The 16,413-nt window shown below is 43.9% G+C and overlaps 1 protein-coding gene across 1 annotated transcript in view; it reads right to left on the bottom strand.

Annotated features, from left to right (window-relative positions):
- Positions 1–16,413, bottom strand: part of DOCK5 (dedicator of cytokinesis 5) — a 181,877-nt gene that overhangs the window by 68,471 nt on the left and 96,993 nt on the right. Inside the window, exons 20-24 of the mRNA XM_035022587.1 lie at positions 10,260–10,349; positions 8,646–8,746; positions 6,782–6,916; positions 1,102–1,213; positions 316–386 (exon numbers count right to left, since the gene is read on the bottom strand). Coding sequence (XP_034878478.1) covers positions 316–386; positions 1,102–1,213; positions 6,782–6,916; positions 8,646–8,746; positions 10,260–10,349 — 509 coding nt within the window. The remainder of the gene's footprint in view (positions 1–315; positions 387–1,101; positions 1,214–6,781; positions 6,917–8,645; positions 8,747–10,259; positions 10,350–16,413) is intronic.

Genomic DNA, 16,413 nt, shown 5'->3' with positions numbered 1-16,413 from the left:
TAACTCCGCCCCGGTGTCGCTCACCATCTGACTTTGCATTGCTGGGTGCTTAGGGATAGGGCTGGAAGCGTATTATTATGTACTTTCTCCTGGAGTTAATTTCACGTCTGCGTGTCTTGATTCCCCAGAGAAAGTGCAAACCTCTCTCAGGGGCAGGCTTTGTGTCTTCTTTTACATTTTCCACAAAAACTGAGCACCAGAAGGGGTTCAGTTAATACATGTTAGAGGAATAACAGAATGTGCAGCAGCCCAGGCCCCAGCCAAGCAGGGGAGCTGCTTCTTTGTTAAAGTCAGCGAACGTGCTCTGCTCTTTACCTGAGCTCCACGGGATCAAACACAAGTTTGACGTCGTTAATGATGCTAGGAAGGTACTTCAGAGCTGCCCCCTGTAAGAAAAATACCAAAAGGCAAATTCAGTTGCCAAGCAGGACAAATGCAGAATGTATTACTTAATCCCAGGAAGAAAAGGCTTGCATCTACATAGGGAACTGCACATAGATGCGCTCGCAGTAGAGAGGAGAGCTAAATGTTGCTAACGGTGATAGCCTAAAAGCTTTTTCCTAAGAGGTCAGATGGCACTGCCTTTTCTTTTTCTTCATTATCAACAGGTACTGTTGGTTTGGAATTCATTTTTCTATCTAAGGAGGTAGTTAAGATCCTGACATCTCCCTCACAAGGTGGCCATAAAGAACAAAGAATAATGATGTTCAGATCTGAATCCTCAGCGATGGCGTATTTTACATGAAAAAATTACTAATGATGAACACGATGGTGACTTTGGGCTTCTGGGAAGAATGGGGGAACTCAGAATAAAAACCTGTTGCCTGTAACATTGCGATTAATTGGCTGAATTCACACGGGCCACAGAAGCCTTTGGTGGGATGTCTAAAAGGATAGTTTGTCTGTGGCAAACTGCCATTTGAGAATACAAATGGACATAAAAGTTAAAACACAGGTTTCTCCTTTTACTTTTTGTAAGTCATACTAAAATTCACAGGCTTTCCGCAAATGATGATTCACTTTTCTTCTCTCCTACTGTGTCCAGTTCTATGTTGTCACAGAACCTCAAAAAAGAGGTACCCAGGCTGATACCATGCTGACCTTGATCTTGACAGCTTCCTCCAGGGGCCTGTCCATTAGCATATTGAAAGCAAGAAATAACTGGCGGATTGAATTATTAAATTCATCTCCATCTTCGCTTTGGCCATAAAATCTTAATAGGAGAAAGAGAAAAGCGGTCAGGTTTTCCATCTTTAACGACTGATTTTTTTTTTTTTAAGATTTTATTTATTCATTTGACAATGAGAGGCACAGCGAGAGAGGGAACACAAGCAGAGGGAGCGGGAGAGGGAGAAGCAGGCTCCCCGCTGAGCAGGGAGCCCGATGCGGGGCTCGATCCCAGGAGCCTGGGATCGTGACCTGAGCCGAAGGCAGACGCTTAACGACTGAGCCACTCAGGTGCCCCAGGGTTCCCATCTTTAAAAAGAAATTTTTGAAAAGATCTGTTTCCTAAGCAGTGCTGTAGGCCCATGCCTCCCTGGTCACCACTTGAGACTGTGCAAAGGGAAGATCAGAGGGTGCTCCAAGATGGTTTTGGGGAGACGCCCAGTAGGCTGACAAGATATTACCACCTGGACAAGAGCAGGTAGGAATTTGTACGTCAAGTCCTACCACAGAGCTCTCCATTTGGTCCGCTATGGTCAGCCAGTCGGGAAGGACTCCTCTGAAGCTCTATGAAGCTGTCCGTCCTAGCGGTGTATGGGCATTTCCAGCAGAGGGGGGAACAGCAGGAAGCTGCTCTGCCTGAAGGAGCAGATGATCCCTGTGCGCATGCCCACCTTCCTCAGCTCATTAGCAGAACGCCCGATATGCCGGGGACCCCCAGCTTGCTTTCCCGACCCACACTCTTGCCACAGCCTACCCTCCAGCGTCACTCCTGCCCTCCACCCTCGTTCTCCTCTTGTACTCTTTCCATTTCAACTCCTCAAGCCCTGATCATTTGAGCTGAGGTTTCAGACAACGGGTACAGAAGCTCCTCAAACCAGCAACCTTTTGAACCCAACCCAGTCTGCAAGTCCAGGAAAGCCAATCTCTCCACTGAAATGGCCAGCTGGGTGCTGACCTGCTCTACAATCGGGCCTTGTGGCACACAGGAACACCTCGCCTCCACTGATTCGTGCTGGTTTTGATTAAGGCACTCCGCTTGTCTTCAGGATTTGTCCATCTGCTGAAAAGTTGGTTCTTTCTCATAAGTCGAAATCAGAGGTCTTTGGCCCATTTCTCAGAAACATCAAAGTCCCAAATTGTAGTCCAAGTGCATTTACACTGGGTGGCAATATTACCACCAACTGGTCAAGAGTAGGGATCATTTGGAATCAGGATTTTGTACACACACACACACACACACACACGTGCACACATATTTAAGTTCGTCTACATTCACCTACACCTTATAAGGGACTCGTGGAATGCCAACTCCCCTGAGAAAAGTATTCAGTCAGAGGGTTATTGGTCATTCTCAATTCATCCATTTAGCAGAACGAAAAAACGACTGTACTGGCAACTTAGTCCACAAAGTACCTCAAAATTAACATACGCAGAGCAGAAGCCCCCTGATTCTCCTGCTCCTCTTTAGTGTTCCAAGTCTTGGCAAATTAGCACCCAAAACCTGGAAGTTATCAGGATTCTTCCCTTCCTCTCATCCTCCCATGGAATCTAACAGCAAGGCCATCTTGCATTCTTCATCTATTGGAGACGGAGCCACTGCATCTCACACTTGAACTGCAACAACCCATCGTGTGCTCACCCAGGGTTTGCTCTTCACCTTGATGATCCACTTTCCACTTAAGAGATGAGATGATCATTGGAAGTGTAAGCCAGATGTTACCGCTTCTCTAACTGAAACCCTTAAACGGCTTCCCAGTCCACTGGGTAAAATCCAAACTCCTTACTATGGCCTGCCAAGTCCTACCTCGTTTGTCATTCGCCTGCCACTCCCCACTCCCCCACTCTCACTGCCCCCGCTCCGGCAGCACTGGCTTCTCCTGATTTCTCACACAGGCCCTCCCGAGCCTCGTGCACGCTGGCACTCCTCCCCCCTGAGACCTGCACAGGTGGCCTCCTCGTGTTTGGTCTCAACTCAAACGCCAACTCCTGGAGACGCCTTCTCCCTCCCTGGTCATTATCCTCCCAAGGCCTCCCCGGCCAGCCCTGACCTATCCGAAATAATCTTAAGGTTTCTTTCTTCACTATTCGCCTCCCTGGCTTCAACCCAACCCACAGGCACCATCAGAGCTGGAGCCTCGTTTCGTCTGCTACTAGACCCCCAGGACCCAGACCAATAAGGCATCCTCAGTGCCACGCATTTAAAAAGAGCGGACTAGGGGCGCCTGGGGGCTTAGTCGGTGAAGTGTCCAACTTCTGATGTTGGCTCAGGTCGTGATCTCAGGGTCCTGGGCTGGAGCCCCGCATTGGACTCCACACTCAGTGGGGTGTCTGCTTCTCTCCCTCTCACTCTCCCTCTGCCCCTCCCCCCATTCGTGCATGCCCTCTCTCGAAAATCAATCAATCTTTAAGAAAAAGGGCGGGGGTGGGGGACACTAATACAAGACTAAGGCAGAGTTCTCAAAGCCCTACCATGGGCAATTTACAATTTTTTTTTTTAAGATTTTATTTATTTGGGGGGTGCCTGGGTGGCTCAGTTGGTTAAGCGACTGCTTTCGGCTCAGGTCATGATCCTGGAGTCCCGAGATCGAGTCCCGCATCGGGCTCCCTGCTTGGCGGGGAGCCTGCTTCTCCCTCTGACCCTCACCTCTCTCATGTGCTCTCTCTCTCTCATTCTCTCTGTCTCAAATAAATAAATAAAATCTTAAAAAAAAAAATTTTATTTATTTGGGAGAGAGACAATGAGAGACAGAGAGCATGAGAGGGAGGAGGGTCAGAGGGAGAAGCAGACTCCCCGCCAAGCAGGGAGCCCGATGCGGGACTCGATCCCGGGACTCCAGGATCATGACCCGAGCCGAAGGCAGTCGCTTAACCAACTGAGCCACCCAGGTGCCCAGCAATTTACAATTTTAATTCTCCCTAGGTGTCTCCTGAATGGAGGTCAACTCCAGCCAGGAAATGAGCTCAGAAGGAATTTAAGCTCTGAGGAGGGCAAAGGGGCAATGGAGGGGGTGTGGGGTTCTGGGCGGTGCGGGGGTGGGGGGTAGGGGTGACATTTCATTTGTAGCTCCTGGACAGGGCCAGTAAATTGATGTCTGTCTGATCTAAGCAATCAGAGAATGTAGAATTCCAGGCTTGCTTTCTCCAATCAAGCTCTTGTTTAATGAGAAACAATTGGAGGGGTGGGGATAACCATAACAGGTGCTCAGGGACCAAGTTCAACACAGCAACTCCCTTAGTTAATTTCATGGGCTATTTAACCACCCGAATCTTGGCTTTTCCATTGTCCTTCCCCTAAGTGATGTTGAAAACGATGGCTCAGATGCACTGCAACATTGCGAAGGCGGACACACTAGTGAGTCATCAATGGAAAATATTTTTCAATTTCATAAATTAAGATTTCCTTTCTATGGTTTTATGAGGATTTTTATTCCTGGACATCAGGGTTTGCTATACAAATGGTTAGGTTAAGGGAAATGTTCCCTCAGTGGGACACTCCAGGCCCTAAATGAATTTGTGGAAATTTAACATAACTGCAGAATGAGGAGCTAGCTATAAAAGAAGCCTGTCTGAAGAGAGATGGACTACAGGGATTCTGTATAAACCCCGCACTGGGTAAACACTACTCGCTTCTGCTAGGCAAGGAGGAATTGTCATTCACCCAGCTGAACTTCTAAGTCATTAAATGTTTTTAAAAACTGTAAAAATGTACAAAATCACTGTGGGAACTTTAAAATGCTGAAAGAGTAAAAACCTACTTAAAACCCTCTTACCTACAGTTTTATTCCTACTAAAATTTTAGTTCCCAAACCTATATTTTTGAAATGGGATCATACAGCACTTATGTCTTACCCTTTAGTTTTATTATTTAAGAACCTATCATGGTTATCTTTGCTCATTAACATACCCTTTCTCTTTCATCTTTGTTCACACCTGCTGGGTTATATTACAGCAGATGGGGTATTACCAGATAAAGGTGGTATTTTCTTTTGCTTTTTGTGGGTTTTGGGTTTTTTTTGCTTTTTATTCATGGTGTCAGATTTCTGCCCTTAAGAAATTTATATTCCTATCAGCATTAAAATGCAGGACCAATATTTGTCCAATTTCATCAAAGGATAAATATTTTTAATCTTTATCAAATGCATAGAAAAAGATAGTATGTGTGTATGACATATTGATCATATGGATTCTTTTTAAAAAATATTAATTAATTAATTAATTAATTCATTCATTCATTCATTCATTCAAAGAGAGTGGGGGCAAGGGCAGACAGAGAGGGAGAAAGAGAATCCCAACCAGGCTCCCCACTAAGCATGGAGCCCCATGCAGGGCTCAATGCCAGGACTCCAAGATCATGACCTGAGCCAAAATCAAGAGTTTGACACCCAACTGACCGAGCCACCCAGGCGCCCTTGAATATTTTTTAAGGAATTTAATTTATCATTTGGATTTTTCTCTTATAAATTATCTGGTTTTGTTTTCTATTATTTAAGGATGTTTATGATTCTTTGATTGATTGGTAAGAACCTTTCATTAGTAAATCTAATTAAAGGCCTTGATCTATACTGTACGTTGCAAACCTTTTTAATGTTAATTGTTTGCCTTTAATTTTATGATTTTTTTAAACATACCAATTTAAAAAACAATACAAATGCTCAAATCTAGACTTGAAACTCTCTTACTATAGTTTTACTCCTAATAACATTTTTTAGCATGCTATCTGTCCAGTTTCCAAACCTGCCTTAGCAATACATTTGAACAGTTTGGAAATCCAGCTATTACTGAAAGGTAGAGATGGCAGCAGGGTTGTGGGCATTCCCAGACAAGTTACTTCCTCATTCTTCATCTCTTTTTTTTTTTTTTTTTAGGACTTATTTATTTATTTGAGAGAGAAAGAGCCGGGGTGGAGGGGGGCGGTGCTCGAGGCAGAAGGAGAGGGAGAGTGGGAATCCCAAGCAGGCTCCTCACTCAGCACAGAGCCCAATGTGGGCTGATCTCATGATCCTGAGATCACAGCCTGAGCCGAAACCAAGAGTCAGATGCTTAACCGACTGTGCCATCCAGGTGCCTTGTCTCTGTTGTTTTTGATGGAGCTGTTATTCTAGAAATTCAAGCTGGGAATTATCATAGCTGACTTAGTTTCATCAGGTAGCTAAGCATGATGTCAGCAAAGAAACACACACCTGAGGAAATATCTCTCCGATGACAACTGCCACCATTCTCCATCTACCACCACCAAGCGCTCACGATTCTAGATTTGTACACCCAACATCATGAGGTCCCTTGCTGTGCTAAACGCAGTCTTGCCACAGGAACCTTGCTTCCTAGAGCTGTCATCACCAACCAGGGCTTTCATCAAGCTGCACACTGTAGCCACCTGCATCCCTAAGTTCTGCTGCCATTACTGCCATAGAAATTCTGCTGACTCAAAAGGACTTTGCATGGGCCTTCTCTAGGGGATTCAGAGTCTACCACCATCTTCAGCCTTGGAGTTTTGAAATTTGGCAATCCCATGACCCGACCATGATCAGAGCACTGAACATAGAGCATGAGGATTAAGGAAAAGTCCGTGGAGAGAAAAGAGACAGCATAAACATTTCATTACAGCTACCATTACCTCAAGTAGAGTACTCTAGATTGGATGATGAATCGAAACAAGTACTTCAGGGCTTTCAAAGCAGCGAAAAGCAATTCTGTCTTGCTGGAGTCATCTGCATTAGCCACATAAAAGTTCAGTACCTTGGAGAGTTTCCTTAAAAGGGTGAGAAAGAAAAATGTCAGTGGGGCAAAGTGCTACTCTGAGGTTTGGGGTATGTTCTGTAAGAAGGGAACTTGGCATACCGGGGAATCAGAAATCACACCTATAATTACCTCTTCTAGAATATGCCTTGAGCAGGAAAATTAACTCCTTTGCAGTTGGGTTTCCTCACTGCAGTCTAGGTTTGGAGCTTCCCTAATGCTTAGAAATAAGGGGTGGTTTCTTTACTTTAGCAGGATTTTTAAAAAGGATCAAAAATGAAAGTTGAAGGGATTCAAACCATGAAGGCATTTAAATCTCTAGCATGTTATACACACACCCTCAGACGTTCCTGTAAGGAAGGGACTGTCTGCTTAATGTACTCACCTTAAAAGAAGTCTAATTCCCTCCAGTCTGCCTAAACTCTTTGGGATCCACAGAATGGTGAGGATGGGAAGAGAAGCTCAATCAGACTTTGGCTCAATCTGATGAAAAACAACCATGGTTTCTGAGCATCCCAACAGATAACACTGGGCTGGGATGTCAGATTGCTCTCTGTGTCTTTCCAGAGTCTAGGCATTTTCTTAATCGTTTGCTAACTTACACCTCTGGGAGCACTCATAACTTGACCTTTCTTTCCGTAAATCTCTGAGTTTCCACAGTATTAAGAAATATCCACAGCACACATGTCGAAATGATAAAGTCTTGTAAAGAAACCCAGATTACTACTTCCTGGAGTGTTGCATTCGGCTCTGTGGAATGAAGATCCAGCAATAGGAGTTCCTTACTTGCAGCTACCGCCGGCTTGCGAAGTGAGGCTACTGGATGCAAAGAAACCTGTCACGAGCCTATCTGCTGCTTCCCCCAATCCAGCGGGCTTCACGTCCATCGTGTTCGTTGGTGATTATGCTACATGACACCTCTTTTCTGTCACTTACATTTTAGAACACTGCTGGATCTCCCATGCACATAAAACCATGAACTTTCTTGTTTGGCTCAGAATATAATCTGACCTGAAAAATCAGGTCGGCAGCCAACCTGATAGATCAGCAAATCAGTTAGCATGACCTGGTCTAAGCCGTTGTCAGAAAGACCTCTGCCGATCTCAACTACATTCCTGTCACTCTTTATCACACTGCTCTGCACAGTAGCTGGAATGCAGGGGGTGGGGGCGACAGGCTACATAGTATGCCACGGTGAGGTGGGCTGAAGTTAGTTGCTTTCCTAGTCAGAGGCTCATAAACCAAAGACAGAAAGGAGACTGCACTATGGAAAAGGCAGAGACCATTCTCCCTTATATAAAAGAAAGAAAAATTAAATCATCTCATATCTTGTAAGTAATAAAGTCTACAAAGCACTTGTGATGTAGGGCTGAGGACATGACCCTCAGTTCTACCAGACTCAGTCTTCCTGACACCCAACTCTCCTAAGATCCCAAGTATGATCTTCCGTCCTTGACTGTGTTCCCAATGCCTTCAACTCCTCATCTCTCTGTGTTCTGGATTCTTAAAGACATACAGCCTTATCTCTTCAGGAGCTTTCCAGAAGGCAGGGATTGCCTTTAATGCCTTTCCCAGGGGTGGAATACTTAGCTGGTTCGCTCTCTCCACTGGAAGCTTACAACAGGCTTCTGCACTTAGGGGCACACTTACTCAGCTTATGTCCCTTGCATTTCTTAACAACCCAACCCTAAGAGTACAAACCCAACAACCCAACAGCAGGTAGTCCCCTTGATCATACTTACACATATGCCAGAGTGGCACTGAAGTGCTTGTAGATGTAGGTTTCAAGGACAGGATTAAAATGCTGGAACTTGATGTCTCCTATCAGTGAGATAATAAATACCTGCCAAAGGTGAAAAATATAGATAGCAGCACTGTACGACCCCAGGCATTCATTCTGTCAACAAGCCGGCTGTTAGCATCTTGGTGCCTTCTTTTCTTTCTCGACCATTTTTGCAGCATTCCCACTTCACTATTCCAGAGCTGAAGTAAAGTCTTGGAGTTTCTTTTATTTAACATCAATAGAGAAACTATGATGTGTCAGGCACTGGGCTAAATGCTATGGAGAATCTAGTAAGAGCCGGCCCCTGGCCTCAGGGAGCTCACTGTCTCAAAGAGAGGCCAGTGTGCAAGCAAGATGAGTCAGGGAGGAAGATGGGGAGAGGCAGGAGAAAGATACAGAAGGGGTCTCCTGTGGGAAAAAGAAACTCTAACCCAAGGATGCAGCTAATGAATTATTTCGTGACCTTGTTCTCCTGAGTGCAGCATGAGTGCCCCCAATAATTGAACTTCATCAGACTTTTGCCTCTCAATTTCCCCTTCTTCTGTGAATGGCATCCTTATCAGGCTCATAATCTATGAACCACCACACCGCACCTACTGATGACAGAAGAATGCAGGAGAAGGGCCCCGGGGATGCCCGCATAGACGCACTGCCAGTTGCTCTGTCCACAGAGCCCAGACCTGTTCTTCCTCATGAATCTGGCCAGGTGCAATCTTAGCTGGAGCATTTCCTCTCTTTATCTTATATCCTTAATGCCCTGACCACTTCCTGAATGTATCAATTTCTCCAAGCTGGTGAAACAGCTAACATTCCTTTACTGCAACATCCAGATAACCCCAACAACGAGAAAACGTTCTTGGTTTGGATGTGTCAGATTCCTCCACTCACTCCACCACAATTTGTAGCCTTTCAAAGTTTTTTTTATTTTTTAAGATTTTATTTGTTTATCTGACATAGAGTGAGAGTGCACAAGCAGGGGGAGTGGGAGATGGAGAAGCAGGCTCCCCACTGAGCCGGGAGCCTGACATGGGGCTCGATCCCAGCACCCTGGGATCATGACCTGAGCTGAAGGTAGAAACCGACTAAGCCACCCAGGTGCCCTGCCTTCCAAGATTCTAACATCATCTCTCCTTGTCTGGATCTCAGTTTTTGGAATGGGCTGTATGTTGTACAGAATGAGACTGATATTTGTTTCTGATGTGGGAATTCAGTCTCCCTTGTATGAACACACAAGCACACACAACAGAGCCACAATGACCTTTGTTAAATGTATCTCCTGGTTTATAACTAGGCAATTTTAAAGCAAGTTAAAGTGATTCCTGATTTCTAATGTGATACAATGCCTTGTTTACCCTAATGAGAAAGAAAGTATATCAAAAAGTAAGATCTAAAGGTAACAGAAAAATAAAGTCTTTGAACATTAAGTCAGTTGTTTCTAATTTAACCTCTAGAAACAGAGAGATGTATGCAAGTGTTTATGCAGGAGGATATTCGTCGCAGTCATTTATAATAGCAAAATACTGAATACTACACCGTTTTGAGAATAAACTAGTTAATGTGTTTAACTGCTTACCAGTGCATCAAACACAAGGAAGTCATAGGTTTCATTGTCTGACATTTCCATCATTATGTTAAAAAGTGCATCTAGTGTATCTTGCAAAAACTGAAGATAAAAAAAAGAGAGAGGTTATTTCATGCTTTCAGTTCAGCTCCATACTGTAAAAATTCAGAGAAATTAGGAGACTAGGAAAGATGGCAGAGGAGTAGGGGACCCTATTTCAACTGGTCCCCGGAATTGAGCTGGATATCTACCAGACCACTCCGAGCACCCACGAAACCAGCCTGAGATGTAAGAGGATCTGGATCTCTACAAACAGAATATCGCAGGCGGCTGGTTTCGAGGTATGAAGCAGGGAGCCGTGATTCCACGGGCAGATATCGGAGGATAAACGGCAGCGGGAGGGTGCCTGGCCGTGGGGATCCTACACCGCCGGTCAGTGACAGCCTCCCGCGCTGGGGACAGGGCACAGACTCGCAGGCCAGGCCGGTAGCGGCGGGGAAAGGACTTTAGGGCAGCCCCCAGGGCGGAAACCCAGAGCTGCGGGGTTGCATGTGTGACCTGGGGGCGACTGGCGGTTTTAGAAGCACAAAGGGTAGAGATGTGCCCCAACCTGGAGGCAGGACTGGGAGCGCTGTGGAGGGGCGCACAACCCAGGCCGCTGCAGTTTATAGCAGCACGGACAGAAACGGAGAAAGTGTGGCCTGGAGAGCTCACAGAAGAACAGACTGCGGTCTCTCTGCTCTGAAGCAGAGGGTTGGAAACGGTCTCTTCTGCTCTGACTCACGGAAGAGACGCAGAAAGCTTCCAGGGAAAGCCGCCAGAGAACAAAAGCCCCAAAAACTGATTCCCGCTGAGCCCATCCCCCACCACAGGGGGGCAGGGCAACTCCGCCCAAACAGGGTTGCCTGAGTAACAGCACGGCAGGCCCCTCCCACAGAAGACAGGCTGGGAAAACAAGAGGCCAGCAACCCTAAGGTCCCAAGAAAACAGGTGCATCTTGCTTGGGTTCTGGTCAATAATTTGGACTCTATACATTCCCTCAAACACCCATCAACAGAGTGACTAGGAGGAGGAGTCCCCAAAACAGAAAAGACTCAGAGATTATGACTTATGCTGCAGATTTACAAATGGATGCAGATATAACCAAGATGTCGGAGATGGAATTCAGGCTAGCAATTGTGAGGACAATGGCTAGAATGGAGAAATCAATTAATGGCAACATAGAGTCTCTAAGGGCAGAAATGAAAACTGAATTGGCAGAACTTAAAAATGCTATCAGTGAGATCCAATCCAATCTAGATAATCTAACAGCTAGGGTAACTGAGGCAGAAGAACGAATAAGCGACCTGGAAGACAATATAATAGATAAAAGGGAAAAGAGGGAGCCAGGGAAAAACAACTCAGTATCCATGAAAATAGAATCAGAGAAATAAGTGACACCATGAAGCGTTCCAATGTCAGAATAATTGGAATCCCAGAGGGAGTGGAGAGAGAGAGAGGGCTAGAAGATGTATTTGAGCAAATCGTAGCTGAGAACTTCCCTAATCTGGGGAATGATCGAGTCCTAGAGGCAGAGAGGACCCCTCCCAAGATCAAGGAAAACAGGCCAACACCCCGGCATGTAATAGTAAAACTTGCAAATGTTAGAACCAAGGAAACCATCTTAAGGGCAGTTAGGGGGAAGAGATTCCTTACGTACAGAGGGAGGAACATCAGAATAACGTCAGACCTATCCACAGAGACCTGGCAAGCCAGAAAGGCCTGGCAAGACATATTCAGGGTACTAAATGAGAAGAACATGCAGCCAAGAATACTTTATCCTGCACAGCTTTCATTTAGAATGGATGGAGAGATGCAGAGCTTCCACGACCGGCAGAAACTGAAAGAATATGTGACCACTAAGCTGGCCCTGCAAGAAATATTAAGGGGGGTTCTATAAAAGGAGAAAGACCCCAAGAGTGATCTACAACAGAAATTTACAGGGACAATCTATAAAAACAATGTCTTCACAGGCAACATGATGACAATTAATTCATATCTTTCAATAATCACTCTCAACGTGAATGGCCTAAATGCTCCCATAAAACGGCACAGGATTGCAGATTGGATAAAAAGACAGGACCCATCCATATGCTGCCTACAAGAGACTCATTTTGAACCTAAAGATACATCCAGACTGAATGTGAAGGGATGGAGATCCATCTTCCATGCCAACAGACCTCAAAAGAAAGCTGGGGTAGCAATTCTTATATCAGACAATTTAGATTTTAAGCTAAAGTCTGTAATTAGAGACACAGAAGGACACTATATCATTCTTAAAGGGTCTATCCAACAAGAAGATCTAACAATTGTAAATATCTATGCCCCCAACATGGGAGCAGCCATCTACATAAGCCAACTGTTAACCAAAATAAAGAGTCATATTGATAACAATACGTTAATTGTAGGAGACCTCAATACTCTACTCTCAGCAATGGACAGATCGTCTAAGCAGAAAATCAACAAGGAAACAAGAGCTTTGAATGATACACTGGATCAGATGGACCTCATAGATATTTACAGAACATTCCACCCTAAAACAACAGAATACTCATTCTTCTCGAATGCACATGGAACTTCCTCCAGAACAGACCACCCACTGGGTCACAAATCAGGTCTCAACCGTAACCAAAAGACTGAGATTATTCCCTGCATATTCTCAGACCACAATGCTTTAAAACTGGAACTCAATCACAAGAAAAAATTGGGCAGAAATTCAAACACTTGGAAGCTAAAGACCACTCTGCTCAAGAATGTTTGGGTCAACCAGGAAATCAAAGAAGAACTTAAACAATTCATGGAAATCAATGAGAACGAAAACACATCGGTCCAAAACCTATGGGATACTGCAAAGGCGGTCCTAAGGGGGAAATACATAGCCATCAAAAAAATAGAAAAGTCCCGAATTCACCAACTAACTCTACACCTTAAAGAACTAGAGAAAAAGCAACAAACAATGCCATGCATTAGAAGAGAAATAATTAAAATAAAAGCAGAGATCAATAAATTAGAAACCAGAAACACAGTAGATCAGATCAACGAAACTAGAAGTTGGTTCTTTGAAAGAATTAATAAGATCGATAAACCACTGGCCAGACTTATCCAAAAGAAAAGAGAAAGGACCCAAATTAATAAATTTATGAATGAAAGGGGAGAGATCACGACTAACACCAAGGAAATAGAAACAATTCTTAGAAATTATTATCAACAACTATATGCCAATAAACTGAGCAATCTGGATGAAATGGAGGCCTTCCTGGAAACCTATAAGCTGCCAAGACTGAAAGAGGAAGAAATTGACAACCTGAATAGGCCAATAACCAGTAACGAGATTGAAGCAGTGATCAAAAACCTCCCAAAAAACAAGAGTCCAGGGCCTGATGGATTCCCTGGGGAATTCTACCAAACATTCAAAGAAGAAATAATACCTATTCTACTGAAGCTGTTTCAAAAAATAGAAACAGAAGGAAAACTTCCAAACTCATTCTATGAGGCCAGCATTACCTTAATCCCCAAACCAGGCAAAGACCCCATCAAAAAGGAGAATTTCAGACTGATATCCCTGATGAATATGGATTCCAAAATCCTCAACAAAATCCGAGCTAATAGGATCCAACAATACATTAAAAGGATCATCCACCACAACCAAGTGGGATTTATCCCCGGGATGCAAGGGTGGTTCAACATTCGCAAATCAATCAATGTGATAGAACACATTAATAAGAGGAAGGAGAAGAACCATATGGTCCTCTCAATTGATGCAGAAAAAACATTTGACAAAATACAACATCCTTTCCTGATTAAAACTCTCCAGAGTATAGGGATAGAGGGAACATTCCTCAAGCTCATAAAATCCATCTATGAAAAACCCACAGCGAATATCATCCTCAATGGGGAAAAGCTGGGAGCCTTTCCCTTAAGATCAGGAACACGTCAAGGATGCCCACTCTCGCCACTATTATTCAACATAGTACTAGAAGTCCTAGCAATAGCAATCAGACAACAAAAAAATACAAGGTATTCAAATTGGCAAAGAAGAAGTCAAACTCTCTCTTTTCGCAGATGACATGACACTTTATGTGGAAAACCCAAAAGACTCCACCCCCAAATTACTAGAACTCATCCAGCAATTCAGTAATGTGGCAGGATACAAAATCAATGCACAGAAATCAGTTGCTTTCTTATACACTAACAACGCAACTGTAGAAAGACAAATTAGAGAAACGATTCCATTTGCAATAGCACCAAAAACCATAAGATACCTCGGAATAAACCTAACCAAAGAGGTAAAGGATCTATACTCTAGGAACTACAAAACACTCATGAAAGAAATTGAAGAAGACACAAAAAGATGGGAAAATATTCCATGCTCATGGATCGGAAGAATAAACATTGTTAAAATGTCTATGCTACCCAGAGCAATCTATACCTTCAAGGCCATCCCGGTCAAAATTCCAATGACATTTTTCAAAGTGCTGGAACAAACAATCCTAAAATTTGTATGGAATCAGAAAAGACCCCGAATCGCCAAGGAAATGTTGAAAAAGAAAAACAAAGCTGGGGGCATCACGTTGCCCGATTTCAAGCTATATTACAAAGCTGTGATCACCAAGACAGCATGGTACTGGCACAAAAACAGACATACAGACCAATGGAACAGAATAGAGAACCCAGGTATGGGCCCTCAACTCTACGGTCATATAATCTTTGACAAAGCAGGACAAAACATGCAATTGGAAAAAAGATAGTCTCTTCAATAAATGGTGCTAGGAAAATCGGACAGCCACATGCAGAAGAATGAAACTCGACCATTCTCTAACACCAGTCACAAAGATAAACTCAAAGTGGATGAAAGACCCCGATGTGAGACAGGAATCCATCAAAATCCTAGAGGAGAACATAGGCAGTAACCTCTTTGACATCGGCCACAGCAACTTCTTTCAAGATACATCTCCAAAAGCTAGTGAAACAAAAGCAAAAATGAACTTTTGGGACTTCATCAAGATAAAAAGCTTCTGCACAGCAAAGGAAACAGTCAACAAAACAAAGAGGCAGCCCACAGAATGGGAGAAGATATTTGCAAATGACACTACAGATAAAGGGCTGGTATCCAAAATCCATAAAGAACTTCTCAAACTCAACACCCAAAAAACAAATAATCAAGTCAAAAAGTGGGCAGAAGAGATGAACAGACACTTCTCTGAAGAAGACATACAAATGGCTAATAGATACATGAAAAAATGTTCATCATCATTAGCCATCAGGGAAATCCAAATCAAAACCACACTGAGATACCACCTTACACCAGTTAGAATGGCCAAAATGGACAGGGAAAGAAACAACAAATGTTGGAGAGGTTGTGGAGAAAGGGGAACCCTCTTACACTGTTGGTGGGAATGCAAGTTGGTACAGCCACTTTGGAAAACAGTGTGGAGGTTCCTCAAAAATTTAAAAATAGAGCTACCCTATGACCCAGCAATTGCACTGCTGGGTATTTACCCCAAAGACACAGATGTAGTGAAAAGAAGGGCCATATGCACCCCAATGTTCATAGCAGCAATGTCTGCAATAGCCAAACTGTGGAAAGAGCCGAGATGCCCTTCAATGGATGATGGTCCATCATCATTTGGGGTCTTTTGGAGTTGAGAGATGTGGTCCATATATACAATGGAATATTACTTGGCCATCAGAAAGGATGAATACCCAGCTTTTACATCAACATGGATGGGACTGAAGGAGATTATGCTAAGTGAAATAAGTCAAGCAGAGAAAGTCAATTATCATATGGTTTCACTTATTTGTGGAACATAAGGAATAGCATGGAGGACACTAGGAGAAGGAAGGGAAAAATGAGCGGGGGCGGTATTGGAGGGAGAGATGAACCATGAGAGACTACGAACTCTGAAAAACAAACAGGGTTGTAGAGGGGAGGGAGGTGGGGAGGACTGGTTAGCCCGGTGATGGGTATTAAGGAGGACACGTACTGCATGGAGCACTGGGTGTTATACGAAAACAATGGATTGTGGATCACCACATCAAAAACTAATGATGTATTGTATGGTGACTAACATGACAAAATAAAATTAAAAAAAAAAAGTATATTGAAAAAAAAATTCAGAGAAATTAG

The sequence above is a fragment of the Mirounga leonina genome, unplaced genomic scaffold, assembly GCF_011800145.1.
Source record: "Mirounga leonina isolate KUSES-001 unplaced genomic scaffold, KU_Mleo_1.0 Mir_176, whole genome shotgun sequence".
Taxonomy (NCBI): Eukaryota; Metazoa; Chordata; class Mammalia; order Carnivora; family Phocidae; genus Mirounga; species Mirounga leonina.
The sequence above is the reverse complement of the archived record's forward strand: the minus strand, read 5'-3'. Positions and strand labels throughout refer to the sequence as shown.